Raw genomic sequence first — 23,368 nt, 5'->3', positions numbered from 1 at the left:
AATGAAGTATATTGCATTGTAAATGTCTATTTTATTTGAATTTATACGTTCATGTAAACAAAAAATATGATTTATTTTTAACAGAACAAAATTTGGAATAGTTTCCCTCTTCATTTCCTGTCTATGAAAATCCACATTTCAAGGAATTCATACTTAACGAAAATTTTTCATCTTCTTCCTAGTTGGTTCTCTAGAGATGTCAGATGACACATCCTTATCAATTTTATTTGATTCGGATATTAATATCAACGTTTACTTGTTGCTTACAACTACTTGTATCTGTTATATTGCTCTCTTTTGTGCATTTTATAAATCCAGTCTTTAACCAATGATCCATACTTAAGAATTTGAAAAAATTACCATATTTACTCGAATATAACTCACACTTTTTCCCCAAAATTAAAGCTAAAAAATTGTGGTGCAAAATATATGCGGGGATTTTTGGAAACTAAAGTTTTCAGAAAAGAAAACTGAAAATGGGTATGACTTACCAAGAAGCTCCTATTTGCTATCACTACTTCCAGCCTTGAGAGCAGATTCCTTGTGTGCATCGTCAAAGTCACCTACCCAAATAGCATCATCTTCTTTACTATTATTTCAAGCAAAAATTACCAGCAATTTACAAGACTTAAGATACTTAATGAACAATCCTTCACAATTGACTAATGAGAAGTAAAAGCAGAGAACAGACAGCAATGGTAGGCCAGTAGAGATAGAGCAACTATGAAGAAGTGCATATGATTGGTGCAGTATTAACAAATGATCGTGCAACCCAACGACAAACAAGCCAACAATTGTTGAGTTGAAATGCTAATTCTCTTCAACCGAATTCCATAATATCTGAAATGCATTCACTATATATTTCTTAGTTTTAACATGCTCACGACAGGTTGGAGTCATGCAAAACCATATGTTAAACTGGCAACATATAGTTTTGCTTGAGTCTATGGAGCAGTTTCTGTGGGATGGGACATGCAATTCATTAGTTAGTCGTACGATTTTATCCCAGCTGTCTCTAATTGCACTATTTGTTGAAAATTATATTATACAGACTGCATTGAATAAGGCACAGTCTCTGTACTTTATTTAGTGATACAATAAAACTGTTTTTTCTCACGTCTTCAGTATACTGACGCTGTTGGGGAGGGTATGGTGTTTACCGCAGGGAGCATCGCCAGGATGTGAATGTCGTGGCAATAGTAACTCGCAATTTGAGTAGGAGAATTCATACATAATATATAATTTGAGAAATATATACGTTTAAAATAATTATTTTTTTCTTAATAATGATTCCATAAGTTAATGATGCGTAGCCGAAAATTGCCACGTACCTCTGGGGGTATGCGTACCACACTTTGAGAAACACTGATCTAGGGGAATGATCTATTTTGCACTTATAGCATAATTTTATGACATCAAGATTGTTTATATATAAGTATATGTGCACTTTTTTTCTCTTTTTTTTTTTTTTTTGCAAATTGTTCTACATATATATCATTATAAGAATATGAGGACTTTTGTGAGAATTCATGCAGGGAAATTTCATGGTGTAAGTCAGGGCTGTCCAACCTTAGGTAATCTGAGGACCGCATTATAAAAAAAGATTTATCCGAGGGCTGCATCAAAATGTGTATCAAGCAATTTGGTGGCCGGCAGCAACACAACCTCGTTGGCTGAACAAATGAACAACACTAATTGCGTGCTCATGTTCCCCATGAGCACCTGGACCATGTGCACTTTAGCAAAACAGTGTAAGAACGCTTCTTTGACACGTCTAATATTTGAAAAACATGGGTATATAGTGATGTAAAAACACCAAATAAAATTACCAACATCGAGATTATTGATTAGTGATAAAATTAAAATATCCAATATGCATTCGATTCAATTTGTTATTTTATTTTTTCACTCGTGTAAATCAAAACCCACAAGCGGGCTGCACAAAATCGCACCACAGGCCACATCCAGTCCACGGGCAATGTTTTGGACAGCCTTGGTGTAAGTCATGAATCCATGCATGGATTTTTAAACACTACACAACTCAATATCTGCACTATAAATGAATCAAAATAAAGTTTCTCGTTAATTTCATGATTTCAAATCATATTTTGAAGAATGTGATACAGTAAGCACACTTTAGCTTACTGTATCACAGTAAGAAAAACTTTTTCTTGGACACTTTTTTTTATTTTTTTCTCTGGTTGGAGAGTGACCATGAAGTGATCACCTGGGTGGCAGTCAGTCACATGAGAACTTCTATAAGGAATATACAGAACTACAAGACTGGTGATTATGGAAAGCTTAGGAGACAACTAGATGATATAATGTAGAAAGAGGAGTTGAGTGGGAGGGATATAGGCAGTGTGGGGCATTGATCAAGAGATATTTAACAACAGCAATGTGTGAGTGTATTCCATAGGTGAAAAGGCACTAAACAAGGTAGGAGTAAAATGGATGAATGAATAAATGAAGAGATTAAGCATGAAATCTGGAAGAAGAAGACACTGTGAAGGCAACACAAGATGAATGTGGGTAATGATTGGTTGCATAAAGAGTAAAAAGAGCAGGCCAGGAAGGTAACTCAGTTGGTAAAAGCAGCAAAAGTGCAGTATGAAGAGAAATTAGCTAATCAAGCTAAGAAAAATGACTATGAAAGATAATACTAGCTGATGACAGTGGCAGATTGGTAACCAACACAGAGAATATAGTTGAATTATTCAATGATCAGCGTATCAGTATATTTCATCCTCGGGAAGCCAACATAAGGAGAAACTGGAGCACAGAATGTATGGAAGAGGAGGCACTGATGGTGAATGAGCAGGAAGTATACGAGACATTAAGTAAACTTGATGTTAATAAGGCAACAGGATTTGACAGTATATCGGCATGTGCCTTGAGGGAATGCCCTATTATAGAATTAATGACAACTTTAGCTCATATATATAACGATTTAACATAAGTCTTGCAACAGGGCAAGTCCCAAAGGAATGGATGGTGGGAAAAATTGTTCCACTTCACAAAAGGGAGATAAGACTAAAGGCTACAAATTATAGGTCAATCTGTGTGTCTGAGATTGTTGTTAAGGCATTAGAGAAGGCAGAGAGGACTAGGATTCAGAAGTGGGTTGATAATAGCAATATTCTTTATGATGGTTGGCATGGATTGGTTATGGGGGGGGGGGTCATGTTTCAGCAGTCTGCTTACGTATTACAAAAAAGGAGCTGCATATACAGTGGTGTACTTGGACTTTTCAAAGGCCTTTGACAGACTGCCACATGACACACTAGTAGCTAAACTGAAAGAGATGGGATTAAATAACAAACTTATATGCTGGATAGCTGTCAGATAGGTATCACAAAAGAAAAACGTGGAGTGGATTGCCACAGGGATCTGTTTTGAGACCATTATTGTTTAACTTTTATGTTAGTGACAGTGGAGATGTGTAGCTATGAGAGGTAAGCAGAACAGATGTTGTGGCCTTGCAGGAGGATGTGAACAGCCTAGGTAAGTGGGCAAATGAATTGAACTATCAGTTTAATGTTTCCATGTGTAAGGTCTCGAAATTTGGTAGGCAAGGTTGGGATGCAGAATATAAAAGTAATAGAGAAATTTTGAAGGAGATAAGAGATCTGGGAGTGATGGTGGACAGAGACTTGAAGTTTAGTGGTCACATTATTAAAATTGGTACAACATCCCAGTGGATTATGGAAATAATGAGGACATTGACATGTAGAAGCAAAGAGGTTATAGTTCCCCTGTATAAGGCTTTGATCAGTCTACCTTTAGGCTACTGTGCAAATTTAGTTACCTGGTTTTCAGGGGGATGTATTGGAGAAAGGCCAGAGAAGGCTTACTAAGTTAGTATCAGATCTATGAAATGTCAGAATAAAGGAGAGATTGAAGGAATGCAACTTACAGAGCCTTGTGAATAGAAAAAGAAGAAGGGTTATAATTGAGAAATATAAGTTGGTGAGAGGTTGTTACCACATTAATGTGGAGAAGATATTTCATAGAGTAGAGGGAACCAAGGATAAAACTAGAGGCCATCCATGGAAGCTCTATAAGGAGGGTGTGAGAAGGTTCTTTGCATAGTGATTGGTGAGCAGAATGCATTGCCTGAAAGTGTGGTGAGTGCAGAAACTGTGAATGGGTTGAAGGCATGGCTCGATGATCTTCTGCATGAGAGAGTATAGAACTCCCGCAACAATTCCTTTAACTCCATGGAGGTCAGATATTAATAATAATAATTTTATGAAGGGAAGGGTGGGGAGAGGAAAAGATGGCGTCCATGGAAGTTGAGAATGAATGCAGTGAAGAGGGAATAAGAGCCAAACATTTTCTCTCATACAGTGGTGCATGATTGGAATGGATTGCCTTTAGAAATTATGAGTACAAGCAATGTGAATGAATTCAACAAAAAATATGACAGTTGGTGTGGGTGATATATGGCCTCCCTTGATCAAGACATCAAAAGATGTCTTTGTATTCAATATTATTTCCTTTCTGGAATTATACCATTAGTTTTTCTACTGTTCCCCCCCCCCCCAATGTTAAATGTAATCAAATTTCACTTTTTATAGTTTCCATAATAAATTATTTTCTTAGTAGCCAGACCAGCAATGTCTACATTCAGCAAATACAAATAAACATCATGATAGCAAATCTGTGTTTCTGATCAATCTTTCCTATACCGTTATGTTTTGTTTTTCTTAACAATTTTAATGACAAACTGCACATTGTACTAAGCTGTAAAATTAAAAGGTTGCTAATTTTTTAACAGTCATTCTGGTTATCCATTCTGTGTGTATGCATGCATGCACATGATATATATATATATATATATATATATATATATATATATATATGTGTGTGTGTGTGTATGTGTGAATTCCCCCCCCCCCAAAAAAAACTGTTAGCCAACATTAATATTAGTAATGTATGAGATAAAGATGTTAGATCATCTGGAAATTCTGCTCTAGATATCAAACACGAAACCTTTTCAAGTTCCAATAAACAAGATAGTGGTGGGCTCACAGTAGGTGTGTTTTGCACTTATTTTCTACTGTGGGCTCACAGTAGAAAATAAGTGCAAAAGTGAATTCCAAAATACCAGTAAAAATTAACTTCTATAAAACAGAATAAACAGAATAGAATGGTTGTAGGTTTTAATTCTTCAAAAGTTCTAACGTTTAATTTTGTTGTTGGGTTAATGCTAATTAAACATTTATTAGTAGCAATCACTTAATCCAAGACTGCAGCCACTCTAGCTAGATATATTATACTAAGCATCATAATTAAATGTTTATATAATGAATTCAGAATAGATATACAGACAGATCCTTTATTTATATAAATTCAACTTAACATAAATTATCCTAAAAGGACTATAAAAAAATTCAAGTTAGAAAAATTTTACTTAACATGCCCACATTACTCACCATATCACCATATTATTACAATTCTCTGGATTAAAGATATCTGTACCACGTTTTTCCCTCCCTCTACTTGGGATGTAAAGTATATTATATCTGACAAGAAATTATGGTCTTATTTGCATTCTTATTTTTCCCAAGAATAAGCAAACCTTTGTTTTCTTATGTATGAGAACACAATGCATATAACAAGAAACATCTGAAGTTTACTTGCATAGAGAGCTGTTGACTTCACATCAAGCTATTTTATCTTCTAATGCACAGAGCAGTCCCTTGACAAACTTTGTTTACCAAGGAAATATTTTGTGCATTATAGGTTAACATAGCAAGTAAAATAAGAACTATGTAACTTCTCCATTGACTACTGAAAATCTATGATATAGGGTGACAAATCATGCATCCTTTTCAAATGGATGGGTAAATGTGTTATAGATGCCAGGGAATGCCTTATATCCCATCTGTGAAGTTTGGTCGCAGAAGAGGAATGCTTTGGAGTTGTTTCTCCTGGTATGGACACAGATCTTTGGATGTAGTACCTTGAAAAGAAAAGACTGAGAGATAAGCCACACATCTGGATAATACTATGTTTCTTAAATTGTGGGAGTTTTAAATCTCAATCATCTGTCCATACCATTGTATGGACAAATGATTGAGAATCATTCTAGACTCATTCAAATATCAGACATATCATAATCATAACTGGTAGTGAGCCCAGAAGGGTAGAAAATGTGCTCATGGCCAAAGGAGATACAACAAGCTACTAAGATGTATGCAATTGATGTTTCTCTGCAATATGGTACTGATCTAATAATTATTTCAACATATCATTATCTATAAACTGTCTTTTTTCAAAAAATCTTCTTTATAGAAACTTACATATAAATCTGAAAACAACTGAGCTATTTTAAAAAAAGTTTATTGCCATCCGTTAAAAATTAGGAATAATTTCTAAAAAAAAGCAATAAAAGTAGGTGTTAGGATACAAAACCAGGCTAAAAAATAGCACAAAAAAAAAATGGATGAAGTTCCAACACATGAAATTCCACAATTCCTACCTCCTAAGCAATGCAAAATTTTCTCACTGCCAAAATAGGGAAGCTGGAAAATTTTCTCCAGTATTAAATATAACTTTATAAACTAATTTAATGCAGAAATGAAACATCATCACTAACAATTTCCTGATACATATCCTAAAGGGGGTATGGGGGGGGATTAAGAGTAGTGTTGAATAGCGATAGGAAGGCAGACAGAAAACTGACAGTTCAAGAATATTAAGTGACTTTGATGTTAATAAAGCTGTGGGACTGGATGGGATATCACAATGTATACTACGGGAACGTGCAAAAAGCATTAGCAGCATCCTTGATTTAGTTGTTCAACAGAAGTCTAGCAACAGGAACGATCCCAGAGGAGTGGAAAGAGGAAAAACTAGTGCCACTGCATAAGGAACAATCTAAGTCAGCAGTGTCAAACAACAAATCAGTGTGTGTATCAAGTGGTAAAGCTGGTAGAGAGGTTGGTCACAGACAAACCTAGTTTGATGAGAATGGGAATCTTTCAAAAGAGCAGCAGGGGTATGTTAAGGGGAGGTCATGTTTTAGTAATTTGGGTATATTTTATAATAGGGTGACTAGTGTAATGGACAGAAGAGATGCTTATACCAGGATTTATCTGGATTTTTAAAGCATTTGATCAAATACTGCATGATAAACTACTGTTGAAATTGAGCAAGATGGAGACTAATAGGCCTCAGCAACTTAAATATGGAGATGCAGTGTCCCAAAAAAGGGAAGGTGATGAGTTGGGTATGACGTTTCTGTTTTTGAACCAATGTCATTTAACTTATATATCAATGATAGAGTTCACAGTGTAAAAGGAGATATTCAATTGTTTGCTGATGATGCTAAATTAGGAAGAGCAATGTCAAGAAGTTCTGACATGTTGTTACAAAACAATTTGAGTAGGTTGGTGCTTGGACTGAAGAATGGGGATATCATTTCAGTGTTGCTAAGTGTAAAGTTATAGTTTGGCTAGAGAAGATGGAATGAGGTTTACAATATTGGAGGAACTTTGCTTCAGGAGGGAGTAAGAGGCAAGGGATCTGGGGATCCTGGTGGACAGGGAACTGAAAAAGTTGTATGGGTTACCCAGAAAACTGCTGCTATAATGCAAAGAATATATAGTTATAATGCAATGATATGTAGTTCCATTGTATAATGCAATAATTAGGCCTCATTTGAATTTCTGTGCACACATCTGGTCACCCAGCTATATTGGTAATAAGGAAACATTGGAGGAAGAGAGTGTAGAGGCAAATAATTACAACTGTCTCACGACTCTGGAATATTGGGTATGAGGACAGATTGAGGGAATGTGGTGTTCAGAATTTTGCAATAGTGAGGAGTCTAACAAACAGATACATGAAATTATTGCACAGGATAATGGACAATCCAAGATGAGAGGTCAGCCTTGAAACTGTACAACTGTCACATAAGGAAGGAAGGAAAAAGTAGTTTTTTGCTTGGTGTGTGGTTAATGAATGGAATGCAGTGCCAGAGTGGGTGGTGAGTGCTTCAACGTTGAATGTATTCAGGGCAAGATATGATAGTTATTGTGGGGAAGTTGAGCAATAGTCTTCAGACTCTATAGAGGCTTGGAAGTAATACTAATAAAGACACTCTGACAGTACGACATGATTATATTTACATTATTACTAACCTCCTATCAACAACTTTCTTCTAAATTAGTCTAACATTGCTACTTCCAGTAATTCTTTCATGTCCTCTCTCTCATGCCATTCTTCTCTCCTTTTAAATCATTCATTCCAGCTACTACGATCATTTCCTTCACCCTACCCTTTTGTGCTCTAAATAGCCTACTAACATCATTAATTTTTGCACCAGGAAAGCACAATTTTATCAAACTCTCATCAATCACACCTTTTATGATTGATAATATAAGCTTAATAAATAATATTTTGCTGGTTTTCTATTATTCATAATTGCTATTTCATGACAATTACGAATAATCAATTACACCTAAGCCATTCCATGTTTAGATTTTCAATATTCTTGCCTATTTTTCGTCTGTCTTTTCATTGCTGATTTTCATATCAAATTTATTACAGCTGTTATTCAGTTTAATTAAAGAATCCTAAAGCTTTGCAGTGGATTTGTTTAGTACATCACCTGTGTAAAGTAAAGAGCTAAGATTGATAACTCCAACTCTGATATTAGGATTAATGCCACTTTCTTTCATAATTTAATTTGCATACACTGTTGTCCAAAAGCTAAAGGTGAACTAAACTTATTGCCAGCATACTAATAAATTATATTATACAAATAATGTGTTATAAATTTCATAAAATTAAATTGCAATAAGTTTTTGGGAAAAGTTCCAAATTTCTGTAGCTAAGGAATGGACATAAGTAATGGATGTAGCTAAGGAATTAACATAGAGTGCTTGCAAAAAACTATGTGAAGAGACATTTCAGTATTGAATATGTTCACCTCAACTGCTATGCAGCTCTCACAATGACATACCATGCTTAGCACCAAGTGATTCATCAGTTCTTGAGCAAACTAGCCCACTCCTCCTTCAGAGAAAGTATAAGGCCTTGTTTGTTTTCTGGAGGGAATTTCGAGCAGCATTACATCTCCCTATTGCATCCCAAACGTGTTCTATGGGGGATGGAATCTGGGGAGCATGCTGGTCACTCAATTTGATTAATATTCTTGGTCTCCAGAAGTATCTGCACTGCTTATGTGGTGTGGTGTAGCATTGTCATCCATAACAATGAATTCTTTGCCTACAGCACCATAGAAAATCGAATGTGACGTCGAAGAACTATGTTGCAATATCGTTCACCAGTCATAGTCCTTTTTTCCAGGACTTGTAGCTCAGTGCATCCATTAAACATAATACCTTCCCAAACCATGACCCTAGCACTGCCCTATCTATCCCTTTCAAGAACATTCTCGCGCCTTCATGCCAGATCAAGTGTCATCTAGAATCGGAGGAAAGACTAAAACAACTCTCATCTGTAAAGAGTACACAGACTATTTGTGTCTTGTTTATGGATATAACACCACTGAAAATGTGCTCTACAATGAGCTGTGGATAAAGGGGCACAGACTACAGTTGTATAGGACTATTTGTTGCAGATGTCTTGACAATTTGTCACATACCTGTGCTCGAATGGAGTCGACTTATAAGTTGACCTGCTGTGATGTGTCGATTATGTTTTGCTGTTATAACTAAAAGTCTGTCTTCCTGCTCCACAGTACAGTGAGGACGACCTCTTAGCAAACGTCTGGAACACATTTCATTTTTTTTAACGCTGCTCAGGGCCTAGACACAACGCCATGTGAGATTCCAAGCTGTCTGGCAATATCAGCAATTCTGCTGCATTCTTCAAGCTTTCCAATAAATCTTCTCCATGTGAAATCATCTAAATGTCTTTGAGATGTTACAATACATTGAAGTTTGCAACTTTATTCCTTCATGAAAAGAGCTTTCTTCAAACACATTTTGCTTAGCGAAGCCTTTTGCCCTGTTGAGTGCTACCACATGATACCTTTGCATGCAATTTGAAAATTTGAATGTGTACCTACTTTCTACTCAAAATCATCAGTTATAAAAATTGCCACAAGCTAATTCATCTGAATTTGCAGTGTAACCTTCAGAAATAGTATTCATCCTTAGGTTTTGAACAGTGTAGATTATGAATAAAAGCAGAGATAGTGCACACTCTCGTCTTAAATCTCATTTTATATCAACCATTTCCCTATACTTCCTTCAATTCTAACTGCTGAATTATACTTAAATATAGATTATGTATTGCTCTGTACAATGTTCCATTTATTGCATATAATTGTAACATTTTGAAAAGCTTTCTGATTGGCACCTTGTCTTATGCTTTTTCCAGATCTACAAAACTGAAGTGCAGATACTTGTTATAATCCATGATTTCTCATGTATTTGTTATAAAATTAAAATCTGACCTTGTCAAACCCTAATTAGCCTGAATCCAGCTTGTTCTCAAGTTTCTCTTTCACAATTTTCTTAGCCTGTTCTCAAGTATGCTTTCATAAATTTTACCTGGTGAGAACTTTTTTTTTTTTCCCTTTTTTAGATGCAACTACTAGTTCTACTCCAAGCATTTGGAACTTGACTTCTGAATTATGCAGTATAGGCACTCTGAAAATTTTGCACCTCCATATAGAGATTATAAAAAGAGTAGAAAGCGATAGAAAGAACCAGAAGCCATAAGATGTAAGAGTGTGGTGAAGAGGAGTGTGAGGAGTAGATTTTTTATATGAAGAATTGTGGCTGAATGGAATGCATTACTAGCATAAGTTGTTAAGGATTTTTTATTACAGGATGAAATCCTTAACACATACAGGATGTGTTAAGGATTTTAAGATTCAATATGATAAATATGTTGTCAGTTGAACGAATCTCCCACGATGAGTCTGCCAAATCCATGGAAGGTGTGATGATGATAAAAAAAATGAGCATTTCTGGTCACATATCTCCAGTTGCCTTCCCACATTACATGTTTCTGATGACCTTTTCTACCTCAAGTACTGATACGTACTTCAGATAGAAAATGTACCACAAGTACATTTTCTACAAGTACTGATATGTACTTGAGGTACAAAATACCAGATTGCATTCTTTTCTCTTAATCTTTTCATAGTACTCTTTCCTCCATTTTGAAGCTTCTTCAATAGCCTGAAAAATATTTTGCTACCTTCATGATATCTGTCATCATAAATTAAACATGCCAAGAAATAATATTCTTGGTTTCATCCTTTATCCAAGTGTAAGCAAACAAAGTTTACATGTGAAGTCACTTTACAACTGGGTTACTTGTATATAGAGGCTAATGACTTCACATCAATTGCCTTAGTATCCCATAATGCAAACGCACCTATCCTTATTCACATGTAAGATACTATGCATTATGGGAAGGGTCACTACTCATACCAGTTTTCACCTTTATTGAGGTCTCATCAGTAGGAGCCAAACCCAAAAGTGATACCAAGGTTGAAGTAATGCAATACTAAGGCAATCGATGTGAAGTCATTAGCCTTTATATACAAATAAAACCAGTTGTGGAGTGACTTCGTGCACAAACTTTGTCTGCTTACACTTGGATAAAGGATAAAATCGGGAATATAATATCTTGGCATCTTTAGTTTACAGTATAAACAAGTGAACAAACTTTCAACATCTGTCATCATATTCTTACCAGTCTTTTCATGACTTTTGTTTACTCACTTTTATATATATACATACACATTACAGCCTTAGCTCTGATACATTTTTATCTGTACTCGCTAGATAAAGCGAGTACAGATAAAATACATTTTTTGATCTTTTCATCTGTTGACTTATTTACTAGAACCTGTGATACACAGGTTCTTTCTTCCTTTCCACAACTGTCTCATTAACTTTTTGTGTCCACCATGGAGTTCTGATTTTTCTATCCTTGCAAACAACTAACCACATGCTTCCAGAGCCGAATCATTGTTTTCTTCAGAGTTTGCCAATAAGACTACAAAGTTTTATCCTTGTTTTCAAACTCCTTCATTTCTTCTTGAATAATATTTGTATAGTTGAGTGTATAGTTCATCTCTAAAAGTTGCTCTACTTTAATTCTTTTTAAAACAAATTTTCTTACATATTTTTCTTTTCAACATACAGGTATCCCTTGCTTAACGTGGGATTTGATTAACGCAGTGAAATGAATTGCGACAATCCCTTTATATACGCGGCAAGAGTTTTAATTAACATGCCTTTAACTTTACCATACAAACACATGGAAGCCTTGAGGAGTGTGTTTCCTGGCCAAAAGAAAGAAAGTTGTGAGCATGATGACATCATTCTTCCCATTAAGCATTAAGAGTAGGTATATTACAAGCTCCAATTGTTCTGCTGTATTTACAAATTATGTTCTTCATAAATTTTACAGTCCATTAATCATCAAATATGACATTATTGCTACAATCCGAGGACATGGGCATCATTACAACTTTGAAAGCCTATTTTCTTAAAAAGACATTCTAAAAGGCAATAGGAAACAACAACAATGGAAGAAAATGAGATTACGCTCCAAGAATTTTGGAAAAATTTTAACATTAAACACACAATTGAAAGCATTCATGACTCGTGGGAGCAAGTATTTTCTAGCAGCATGAGAGCTGTTTGGAAAATCCTTTTGCCAGAATGTGCTAATGACTTAGGTGGTTTTCAAAATCCTGTGAACAATGTAGCTGAAGAAATCGTAGCAAATGATGAAGACTTTGGTTTTGATGGTGTTGATGCAGAAGATGTTAAAGAATTATTGGATTCAAATTCAAAAGATTTCAGTGACAACGATCTTTTTGAAATTGAACAACAACACACACATGAAGACAACGGACGAATGGAATGTGAAGATGAGATTCCAAATTAGATAACAATCAGAGAACTGGATGGAATATTCCGCAGTTTAGAGTCGCTTGTTTGCCGAGGTCTAGAGAGTCATTTTGTTAGTTATCGTAGAATTTATGCTGATAAGAAAAAAACTAAAACTGTTCAAACAATTCTTGATAACTTTTATTGATAAAAAAAAATTGCAGTAACTAATGTAGGTATATTTATTAAACATGTACTTTGCATTTCATTTTTTATCTTTTCCTAAAAGAGTACCATATAAAATGAATTATTAATACAGTAATCAATCATGGACAAATTGTAATTTTTACCACTAATTATTATATTTCATTAACATGATTTTGATATATGCGGTAACAGTTTGATATACATGGGCCAGTTTTTCAATTTTCTTTATGTCTGCTGCTTTCTCTAATGATTAAAAAAATTCCTCAAAAATTCCAAGTCTTTTTAATAGAACCTATAGGTACAATCATGTTTCATTGTTCAATTCCCCATTTTTAAATCTACCCACTTAACTCTACCTAAAATTGTCTATTTAAGAAGTTCATCTTCCTATGTTGAATGCTATCATTGCTCATTCCTTTTCCTGAACACGACTGCCCAGATATAACATCTTATATTTATTATTTAGCAGTATCTCGCCTGTTTTAATCTTCTTGATTTTGAGAATATGAATTATGCCCACATGGTACTTCTCTAGTCCTTCTGTCAGTTTAATTTCCTATCTATGCTGTATTTATTCCAGTAGCTGACTTCTCACTGTTTGCCTTAGTCCCCTGACACACAAAAAAGTGAAGACCTTGTTTCACTGGGTGAAGCCCTAGGCATGAAATACTATATACAGGTGTATCCTAATCATATGGCACATTAGGTGCTGGACAACAGTCATACGGTGAATTTCAGTGTATAGTGAATCACTGCCTTTTGTTTGTTTCACTTGTAGACACATGTAATGATTTAATAATGTTTTTAAGCAGTCATATATATGTGTAAATGATGTAAAGCAAATGAAATTTAATCAGAATAGTTTGGCTTAAGTGAACATGCTAACCAGTTTGGTCATTAATCTATGCCATTAAATTTTTTCCATCTCAGCAATAAGATTGTCACATTTACAGATAACTAAGTATTAAATAGTGTAGCACTTTACATTCACTAAGAACTTCTATCTTTGTGTTTTAACAACTATATCAACAGTGGTGTGAGGTAAGTTTAACCTGTAGCATACCTCAGTGTTCAATGCACCATCATTCACTAAATTTAATCACTTTAATCTTAATATGTAACGTAACAGATTTAAGCATCTTCTTTTTCACTGAAAGCAACAGCACCCTTACTTTGAATTTTATCAGCCATTATTAAGAACAATACAATAAAATAATAACAAATAAAATTCAAAATTTGCATAGCAATTAATCACTAAATTTATTCACTAAATTTAATCGTTTAAATCTTAATATGTAATGTAACAGATTTATGTATCTTCTTTTCGCTGGAAGCAACAGCATCCTTATTTTGAATTTTATCTGTCATTATTAACAACAATACAATAAAATAACAAACAGTCTATAATTCACAGTAAAACAAGAAAGACACAAAGATATGCAGGGAACAAAGAAATCGTAAGCAAACAGTTCACGAAACCTGCACATTATTGATTCACTGAAGTGTCATGTCATTAAAACCATCAGGTAAGTTGGTTGCCATGCTTCAGCCTCATTTACCCAGTCTAGTGCCCGTGTGTGCCTCTCAGTTTTTATTGTATTCCCTGATGATAATTTGGATTTTGAAGAAATATCAGAAATATTAAATTTATTGTAATTAATATTTAGTGTTTGTTGTAATTTCATTAAAAAATAATGTTATGAACAGTCAATGTATAAGCCTTACTGCCAGTAACATATGCTAACTATCTTTAGTAGATCATTATTATCATTCTAAGTGACAGTCGCTGTTGTTATAGAGTTCCACTAGAGATGGTCAGTATATGCTACTGATGGTAAAGCTATACATTGACTGTTCATAAACTACTTTACTTTATTTATGTCAGAAGCAACACAGTTCAAATACACATAAATTTACAAAAAAATAATTGAATATATATTGGAATTAAAAAGAAAAGAAAAACAACACAATTTACATCATAAGCACACTAAGTAAAAGTACACTAGTAGATCTATTAAATTTATGCTGCCCAGAATTTGGCCAGATCACAAGCATTAGGTGTCGCATTAATCAAATCGTCCATTGTATAACTAAAGGGACATAACCTACAGTTCAAGAGGTGAGCCATAGTTTGCTCCTCTCCACATTCGCATGAGAGTCCCCACTTTTTTACACCGCATCGCAGTCTATTTAAAGCTTTCCAGATAGTCCAGTTTTCTCTGTGGCCTAGCGGAAGACTTTCAGATGGTACAACCCAATCTGTAAGGTGATTGTTTCTTGTCTTCCATGACACTAGCCTTGACTTTTGGAGTGGTTCAGTAAGGCTTTCAGTGAAGAAACCTTTTCCTGGATTTTAACTGTTGATGAGCAGGTTGATATTCAAATAGAGGATGGTATGTAGACACAGATGCCTTCAGCCTCTGATTTCTAGCCACTATCTCACATCTAATATCTGGAGGTGCTATGCCAGCTAAACAATAGATTTTTTTCATGAGGTATAGGTCTCAAACAACAAGTAATGAGTCTACATGTTTTATATAAGGCAACATCTGCCTACTTAGAGTGGGCAGGATCTATATCATACAGGGCACGATTATTCTGCAGCCAAGTAACATAGAGCCAAGGCAGTGGTCCTTATTGTTTCAGCTTGTATTCCCCAGGTAGTGCCAGATAGCTTCCGGAGAATACTATTCCTTGTAGTTACTTTATGTTTTGGATTTATACGTCTTTCATAAGTGAAAGCATGGTCTAAAGTTACCCCTAAATATTTCGGTGTTGGACAATGATCTAAGTGAGTGCTCTCCCAAGCTATTTGTAGTTTCCTTGTTGACTGTTTATTCTTTAAATGGAAAGCACACACTTGGGTTTTTAGGGGATTAGGTTTCAACTGGTTTTCACTATAGTAAAGGCTAAGTTCAATCAGTGCTTCAGAGAGCTTATGCTCTATACTCTCAAAATGATCTCCCTGAGTGGCAATGGCATGATCATCAGCATAGATTAAAATTTTTTTGTATCTTTGGGGAGAGGCTGGTCATTTGTATAGATGTTAAAAAGCATTGGGGCAAGAACACTGCCTCGAGGGAGGCCGTTCTTCTGAATCCTCCAATGACTACATTGCCCTTGAAATTCAACAAAATATCTTTAATTCTGAATAAGGCTAGTTGAGTTACCTTATAATCTTTCATCATTTTGTACAGTTTACTTAATAAGATGTAGTGGTTTATCATATTGTAAGCAACAGTTAAGTATATGGAAACTACCCCTGTCATTTTCCAGTTTTCAATATATTGTGTTAGTTGAAGAACTTGTAATGTACAACTTTTCCCAGCTCGAAAGCCAGCTTGTTCAGGAATTAGGAGTGGATCAATTATCCTTGTTAGTTTTTCGAGGATCATTCACTCGAGAATCTTAACTTAAAATTAAAATCAAAACTTAAAATTTACAGTAGTATGGTTTTCTCGTTTTGAACTGTGGCACTGAGATGTAGACACGTAAGGACAATAATTGGTGTCCTGATGCTTTTGATTGATTTGTTTAAGTAGTATTTTGAGGTAGGATAGTTTGACTTCATGAATAATGATGAGTTATGTCATAGGAATAGTCAGCCACTTATAGTACTATCATGTGCAAAGAAAGACTATGATAGTTCTGCCACACTGTCAGAATGCAGAACATTCGCTTGATCAATTAAGTTATGTTAAGTGACCCAGAAGGTGTTAGGAAAAGAGGTAGGCTCCAAATGCGATGGAGTGACAATATCAAACAAGACTTAATAGAATTGGTATATAGTGGCATGAAGCAACAGTGTACACTCGATACACATCTGGCTTAGGAAACTATTTCAATCTAGTCAGACCTCTGTGACTGTTGGTTGCATGAAGAACCTGTACTTATGTATGCAAGTAGCATCAATATTGTCATGTGATAGTAATAAATTCACTCTTTTTGTATATGTGCTGAGCATCAGTTGATGAACTTAACTGTATACATGTAGATATAGTACCAGTGTCCTTGCATCTCTTTAAGGAAGGCTGACCTATTTAATAAATGTGATCATTTAATTTCTGTGACATTCACACACAGAAATTAAACCATCTGATTATTCTGTGTGAAGAAGATATTCCTTGCACTTTGCAAGGTATATCTTCTTCACATAAGGTCATAAAAAAACTATTCCAGTTCCCTATATCCAGGTATAACTGGAAAAAATAGCCAAAGTTTTACACAAATGCAATCTTCATAAGATAATATAACCACACATTAAGCTAGCAATGTTTATCCATTCTGTTAAGGATAAATGCCATCCTCTGATTCATCTAGAAGTGCCTTGTGTCTACAATAAGAAAACAAAGGGACTCTTAACATCTGCCTTGTACAAAAATATACATATGCTACTGTAAAAAGTCATAATTTACAACTATGAATGTTTTTACAGTTGTTTTTGTGGTCATCATCACTACATACCATTGGCACTTGCAACATGCCAAATGTTGCAAGTGGTCCAATGTTTGTAACAACTAGTGGTCTCATTTTTGTTAATTTAGTTTACTAAACTTGTTAAATGTTGTATAGTAATATCTAATATTTGTCAAAAGAGACATTCTTGCTTCACTAATGACAGTGTTATAAATTCTGCTTAGCACTGTACATGTGCAGTGAGGAGATTCAAAGTGGATTCTCAGATGGAATCTGAAAGTATCTATAACCAAGTGAGAGAGAAGGCAAGGATAGAGACTAGAGGATTTGTTTTGAAAAGTTCGAATAAGATCTTAATAACAGAAACATGTAACAGACTTCTATAATATGAACTTTTACGCAAAAGTGAATCCACTGGTTGATGGATTAAGAGTCTAATTAATTTATCTAATTAATTAATAGTCTAATAATTATCTAATTAATTAACTGTGGACAGTACCACAATGGAGATACTCAATAAGTATTTTCTAGCAATGTTCGAAAAAAACAAGGGAAAATTTTTCTGGTCTCAAGATCATAACTAATATGATAACATGAATTATTAGAAACAAGCAGACAAATTAATCAAACTGAAATGTAAATTATAGCAAGTGAATAAAGGCCCAGTGTTCCTGATATATTCAATTTGCATGATATTAAGAAAACTGAATTTTATTAGTAAAAGAAAATAAGCAATTCTATTTTCTAATCTGCATTACTTTCTGTGGCTTGAGATAAGCCAATATTTATGTCCAGTAAGATATGCGGAAGAAGATACATATGAAAAGTGAAGAAAAACTGCATCCTCTTGCGGAAAAACTTGGCATCTTCAGAAAAGGTTTTATAAAGAACCTTTATTTTTTGAAGAATTTTGCTATGAGAAATAAGTTACTCTGTTTGGTAGACTGAATCGCATGTTAATAACACTCATTAATTTGTGAAACAATTCAGTAATTGTGTAATGTGTATGAATGATTAATGTTCTATGAGTATAAAAAGAAAATTTCAAGTGAGTTGTCAAGAAAGCATTGCATTCAAATCCAAATAATGTTATATGTATTAATTTGAAAGGGTGATGCTGTGTGCTCATTTCTTGTAGTGTTCAATGTTGATATTTGGATCCCAAGGTGAAATGTTAGTCAGAGGCTGATGCAGGCTACCATCTAAATGAGTGGGTACGATGGCCAAGGCTATCGTACCCACTCATTTACACCCATGGGAAATTTCACAATCACCCTTTTGTGTGTGTGTTGGGGGGGGGGGGCACTATGCAGACTATGCATCATATCACTGATGACTGCCCCACAAATGCTTTTCCTGAAGGCCTCAGGAACTTGTATTTACTCCCAGATAGTACCATCAATGTGTATATAGTTTTGCTCATTAATTGTTTGTATTTTTGCCCATATACTAAATAAATAAATATTTGTTTATCTTGTACAAAACTTTTTTCTTTAGAATTCTTAAAATATATATATTGTTTTATTTGGTCTTTCTTTGATTCTAAAATAATTAAGTTCAAAGGTCACTGCACCAAATGGAAATGAATTCATGATTTTAACTTACTACTCAGTATAAAAGTTATAAAAAATATATATATATATATATATATATATATATATAAATAAACAAAAAGTGTGTTAACATAAACTGGGGAAACAACAGATCACCAAATGTGTTATCATTATGGCAAGGGGGAGTCCAACATCTGGCAAGCAGATCACATGTTGAACATTCTCTTATAGGATTAAATGTACAAAAACTACAGCATTACATAGAAACCTTATGAATCAGAGACCATTACTGAATATCACTTCAGCATCAACAATGAAACATTCTTTCAATTTCAACAAGAATAGCTACAATAATTTACCTAAAATTTAGGTAACTTAATATCAGATCATCTTTAGCTCAATGGTCATAGACTATCTTATATTTAGCCCTCAATGACTCCATGTTAAGACCAGTTATTTTTCCAAAATGTCTACAGTAAAATGTCTTAATAAATAAATAAATTAACACATACGTTTTGTTCTTGTGTAGCAGTGCTGTGAATCAATAATATAAAATAACATGAATAACAGTAAATATCTAAATGTTTCTATATATGTTAGGAATAATGGAGTCAATATTCTTTTATTTAAGGCCATGATCAGAATACATCTGGGCTATGATACATAGAAACCCTGGTAGACAGCAGCCCTATCTTGCTTTAAAAAACAAGACAGCTATTGTGTAAATTAGAATAGAACTTCAGCAATAGGTGATAATTGCCAGATGTAGTAATAATAATATCAATCCAAAAGCTTGCAAAAAGTTTTAGCAAGTACTTTATAAATATAAGGAAAATAAGTAAAACCTACTGAGATAAAAGATCATATTTCAAACCAATTTGCAATGAAATGATCATACTCCAAATACAAAATGAATCAATAATGCCATACCTTGACGAGGAAACCAAAGTATTAGACATTCATGTAGTCATGATAGTAAGTAAATGAAGGCAATGTGTTATTTAATAAGAACTAAACCTATCAGATACTGATTACATAACTGCAAATTTTGATCATTCTGGCAACTGAGCAGTAATAAATAACTAAAATCAATCATCAAACTTGTGTTTAAAAAAAAATGAATGATATTTTGTATTCTTTTTATATGTCAATCATCTTCATAAATGTTTGTAAACCAATAGCAGTTTAGTGTCATTGTGGATAGGTGAAGTTCATTTAACATCTGTGTAATCAAACCAAAATAAACTCATTTAATTACCTTAATAATGAAAGAAAAGCAGCTGGCTCTACATCTGGAATTTCAATCTCACATTTATCTTCAGCCAAGCCACCAAAAAACATAGCATAAAACACTGAACTACCAGTAGCTAAGACATATTTATGAGCAGGTATTCTCTGAGTAGCACCTTTTGGACCAACAAGAAAATGAACATCACTCATAAGTTCATTATTGAACATTGCTGCATTTCGTTCCCGAACACTTGATCTAGTGGCCTGCCAGTTAGGATCAACTGTTTCACTTGGGGTTATTGTTTCAGTCCTGGGAGTACTCAATAATGGAACTGCATTACAAAGAGATGTGGGTCCTTTATATGGAGGTGGACTTGGTAAAGAGATGGTGAGAGATGGTGGTGAAGACTGCTGGACTATAAAGTTTGATTGTGTCAAAGGATATGTTCCAATACCTAAGAAATAAATAAAACTCAAATTATCAAATAATAATAATTAAATTAAATTAAAATTAAAAATTCTAAATATTTTTAAGGCAGTTTCAATTTAATTTTATTAAAGTTCAGAACCAGCATAATCAGGGATAAAAAAAATATGTCAAACTAGAATGAAAATTCTAATTTGATGCTGACAGATCTACTTTATTTATAGGCGTAGGTTTCTGTGGTTTAGCAGTTCATAAGATAGATTCCGGTAATTGGACCATATGTTTATTAAGATAAATATCAATAAAAATAAAAAACCCGACAAGTTTCGTAAGTCGTTTGACTTACATTTTCAGGGGTCAAAGTAACTAAAAGTTTAAACACAAGAAATGAGAAATTACTCAAAATAGTTCATTCGATGCAGTTGTGGCCGTCTAAGTTTGAACAATGCTGGATGATCATCCAGCATTGTTCAAACTTAGTATTGCACTGAATCTGCATTTGGATATTTAATTTAATGAACAGTTAGATGGCCACAACTGCATCGAATGAACTATTTTGAGTAATTTCTCATTTCTTGTGTTTAAACTGAATGATATAATCATGCAATCACAAGAAAGATATTTATTTAACCAAATATTTCGGCCTGGAAATAGCAGACCATCGTCAGTGGTATTACAAGAACAGTTTAAAAAATACAAGCTAGAATACTAACAATAGATCGTTAAAATTAGAACATGCCACACGATGTTATATCACTAAGTATGAAATGGAATATTTTGAAGTAGAAACATGATTGAATTTGCTATTAAAAAAAAAAAAATTAATTAATGAGTAATCTTGATTAGACTTTCCCAGATTTTTGATATAGATATACAGTCATTACGATTCAGGTTGGGGCAATGGAGCAAGGCCTCCACGCTTTCCTTGAACAAACATTCGAACCTATAACGGGATCTATGTAAGAGGCGAGTCCTGGACCAAAGGATGCTGTGGTCAGTTTCAATCCCGTGTTGAGCCAATCCATACTTTTCAGGTTTGTTGTGAAGAATGGATGATTGATGTTCTTGGATTCTTTTTTCTCTTGAAAAAAAGAATCCAATCATTCAGTCTTATGTCACAATTATCCTTGAAACAACAAATTCTTGTGTTTAAACTTTTAGTTATCTTTGACCCCTGAAGATGCAAGTCAAACAACTTACGAAACTTTTCGGGTTTTTTATTTTTATTGATATTTATTTTAATAAATATGTTTTAATAAATTTTAATAATAAATTCTCCATAATTTTTGAGAGAATAGAGGTGAGAGCAATTGGATGGTAGTTTGTTGGTTGACTTTTATCACTTTTCTTTGGGATGATTGGATGTGGACCTGTTTCAATGTTGTAGGGTATATGTCAGTTGAATAGGATAGATTGAAGAGGCAATACTGGATAGGTGTTAGTTCTGGGACACAATTTTTTAATGCAATAGGTGGGATACTGATCAGGATCAGATGTCTTGGTTGTGTTCAGATTATTAAGGATTCTTTGGATTTCTTTTTGTTGGAAGACTATGGGAGATATGAAGGGAGCTGTTCTTTGTGGAGTGAAGGTAACTTTGCCCAGGTCATCAATGCAGGAATTGGAAGAGAAGAATGTTTGCCAGTAAGTTGGCCTTGTCTTTAGGTGAGATGATCACAGTACTGTCGGGATACGAGAATGGTGGACACCTGGGTGGGCAGAAGTTGTACCTAATGGCCTTGGCAAGGGACCAAAAGGAGTGACTGCCATTTGGGTAGGAGGCATGCAGCAGTTGGCCCTTTCAAAATCTGACTTGGAGTTGGTGATGATTCTTTTGCAACTGTTGTGAGCTGCAGAAAGGGCAGCTGGAGTTTTGGCTACTTACAGCTATTTTAGTCTTTTGTCTAATTTCTCTCTTCTAATTTCTTCCTGATATATATACTATATTTTTACCAAAGTCTTCCTATGGTTGTTGTTTACTACTTTTAGATATTGCTTTGCTTTCTTATATTTTGCTCCATAATGTCTGAGAGAATACAGAGCAAAATATAAATGCAAGAGTAAGTTCCTAGTAAGTAAGCAAGTATGTATACTTGCTTACATACTAGGTACTTTCAGTACACTTTCTTCTTTTCATTAACTGCTCTTCCTAAGTCCACTATACAGTTCTGATTTTTATGTCCTTGTAGACAACTTGAAGGTTAATAATATGATTACAATAATGTGTCTGTGGGGGGAAACGTATATTTTTCAACAATTTTTAGTGCCCGGTGCAAAACCACAATCTTGTTAATTAGACATCTGAAGTGTTGCAAAATACATTTGATCTCTAACTGTTATCTCATCCAGAATACTAAATGTATGGTTTAGTTTAGTCTTTTGTGATGAGATTTACATAACTTTTTAATGCATTAATGTGAAAGGCCTGTGTGGCCTAGTGGAAGTGCTGCTAGGCCACTTGAAGAAAGATCTAAGTTCAGTTCCACTGACTAGAGGAACCTTTTCTAAGCATGTCCTCAATCGGTTCCTTAGTTGGTCTCTAGCATGGGCAAGTATGTTTTTTCTCCTGGAAACCTGGATTTTTCATCCCATGAACTCGAGAAAATCTCCTTTATAACTCTCACTATTTCAGACAGCTAACATATTGTGTTAGGGTTAGGGACCACGAGATGGCTGCATTTGTTTGCCATCTCTTCATT

The 23,368-nt window shown here is 34.4% G+C and overlaps 1 protein-coding gene across 2 annotated transcripts in view; it reads right to left on the bottom strand.

The window, feature by feature from the left end:
- LOC150102639 (BTB/POZ domain-containing protein 6-B-like) overlaps positions 1-23,368 on the bottom strand; it is a 112,400-nt gene that overhangs the window by 66,682 nt on the left and 22,350 nt on the right. For both annotated transcript variants that reach the window (XR_016548933.1, XM_090399119.1), the window contains exon 2: positions 20,271-20,697. Coding sequence is in view for 1 of the 2 variants with exons in the window: in XM_090399119.1 (XP_090255245.1) it covers positions 20,271-20,697 (427 nt within the window). In the remaining variant the exon portion in view is untranslated. The remainder of the gene's footprint in view (positions 1-20,270; positions 20,698-23,368) is intronic.

Source organism: Typopeltis vanoorti, chromosome 10 (genome assembly GCF_054136105.1).
Source record: "Typopeltis vanoorti isolate ZY-2024b chromosome 10, IOZ_Tvanoo_1.0, whole genome shotgun sequence".
Taxonomy (NCBI): domain Eukaryota; kingdom Metazoa; phylum Arthropoda; class Arachnida; order Uropygi; family Thelyphonidae; genus Typopeltis; species Typopeltis vanoorti.
The sequence above is the reverse complement of the archived record's forward strand: the minus strand, read 5'-3'. Positions and strand labels throughout refer to the sequence as shown.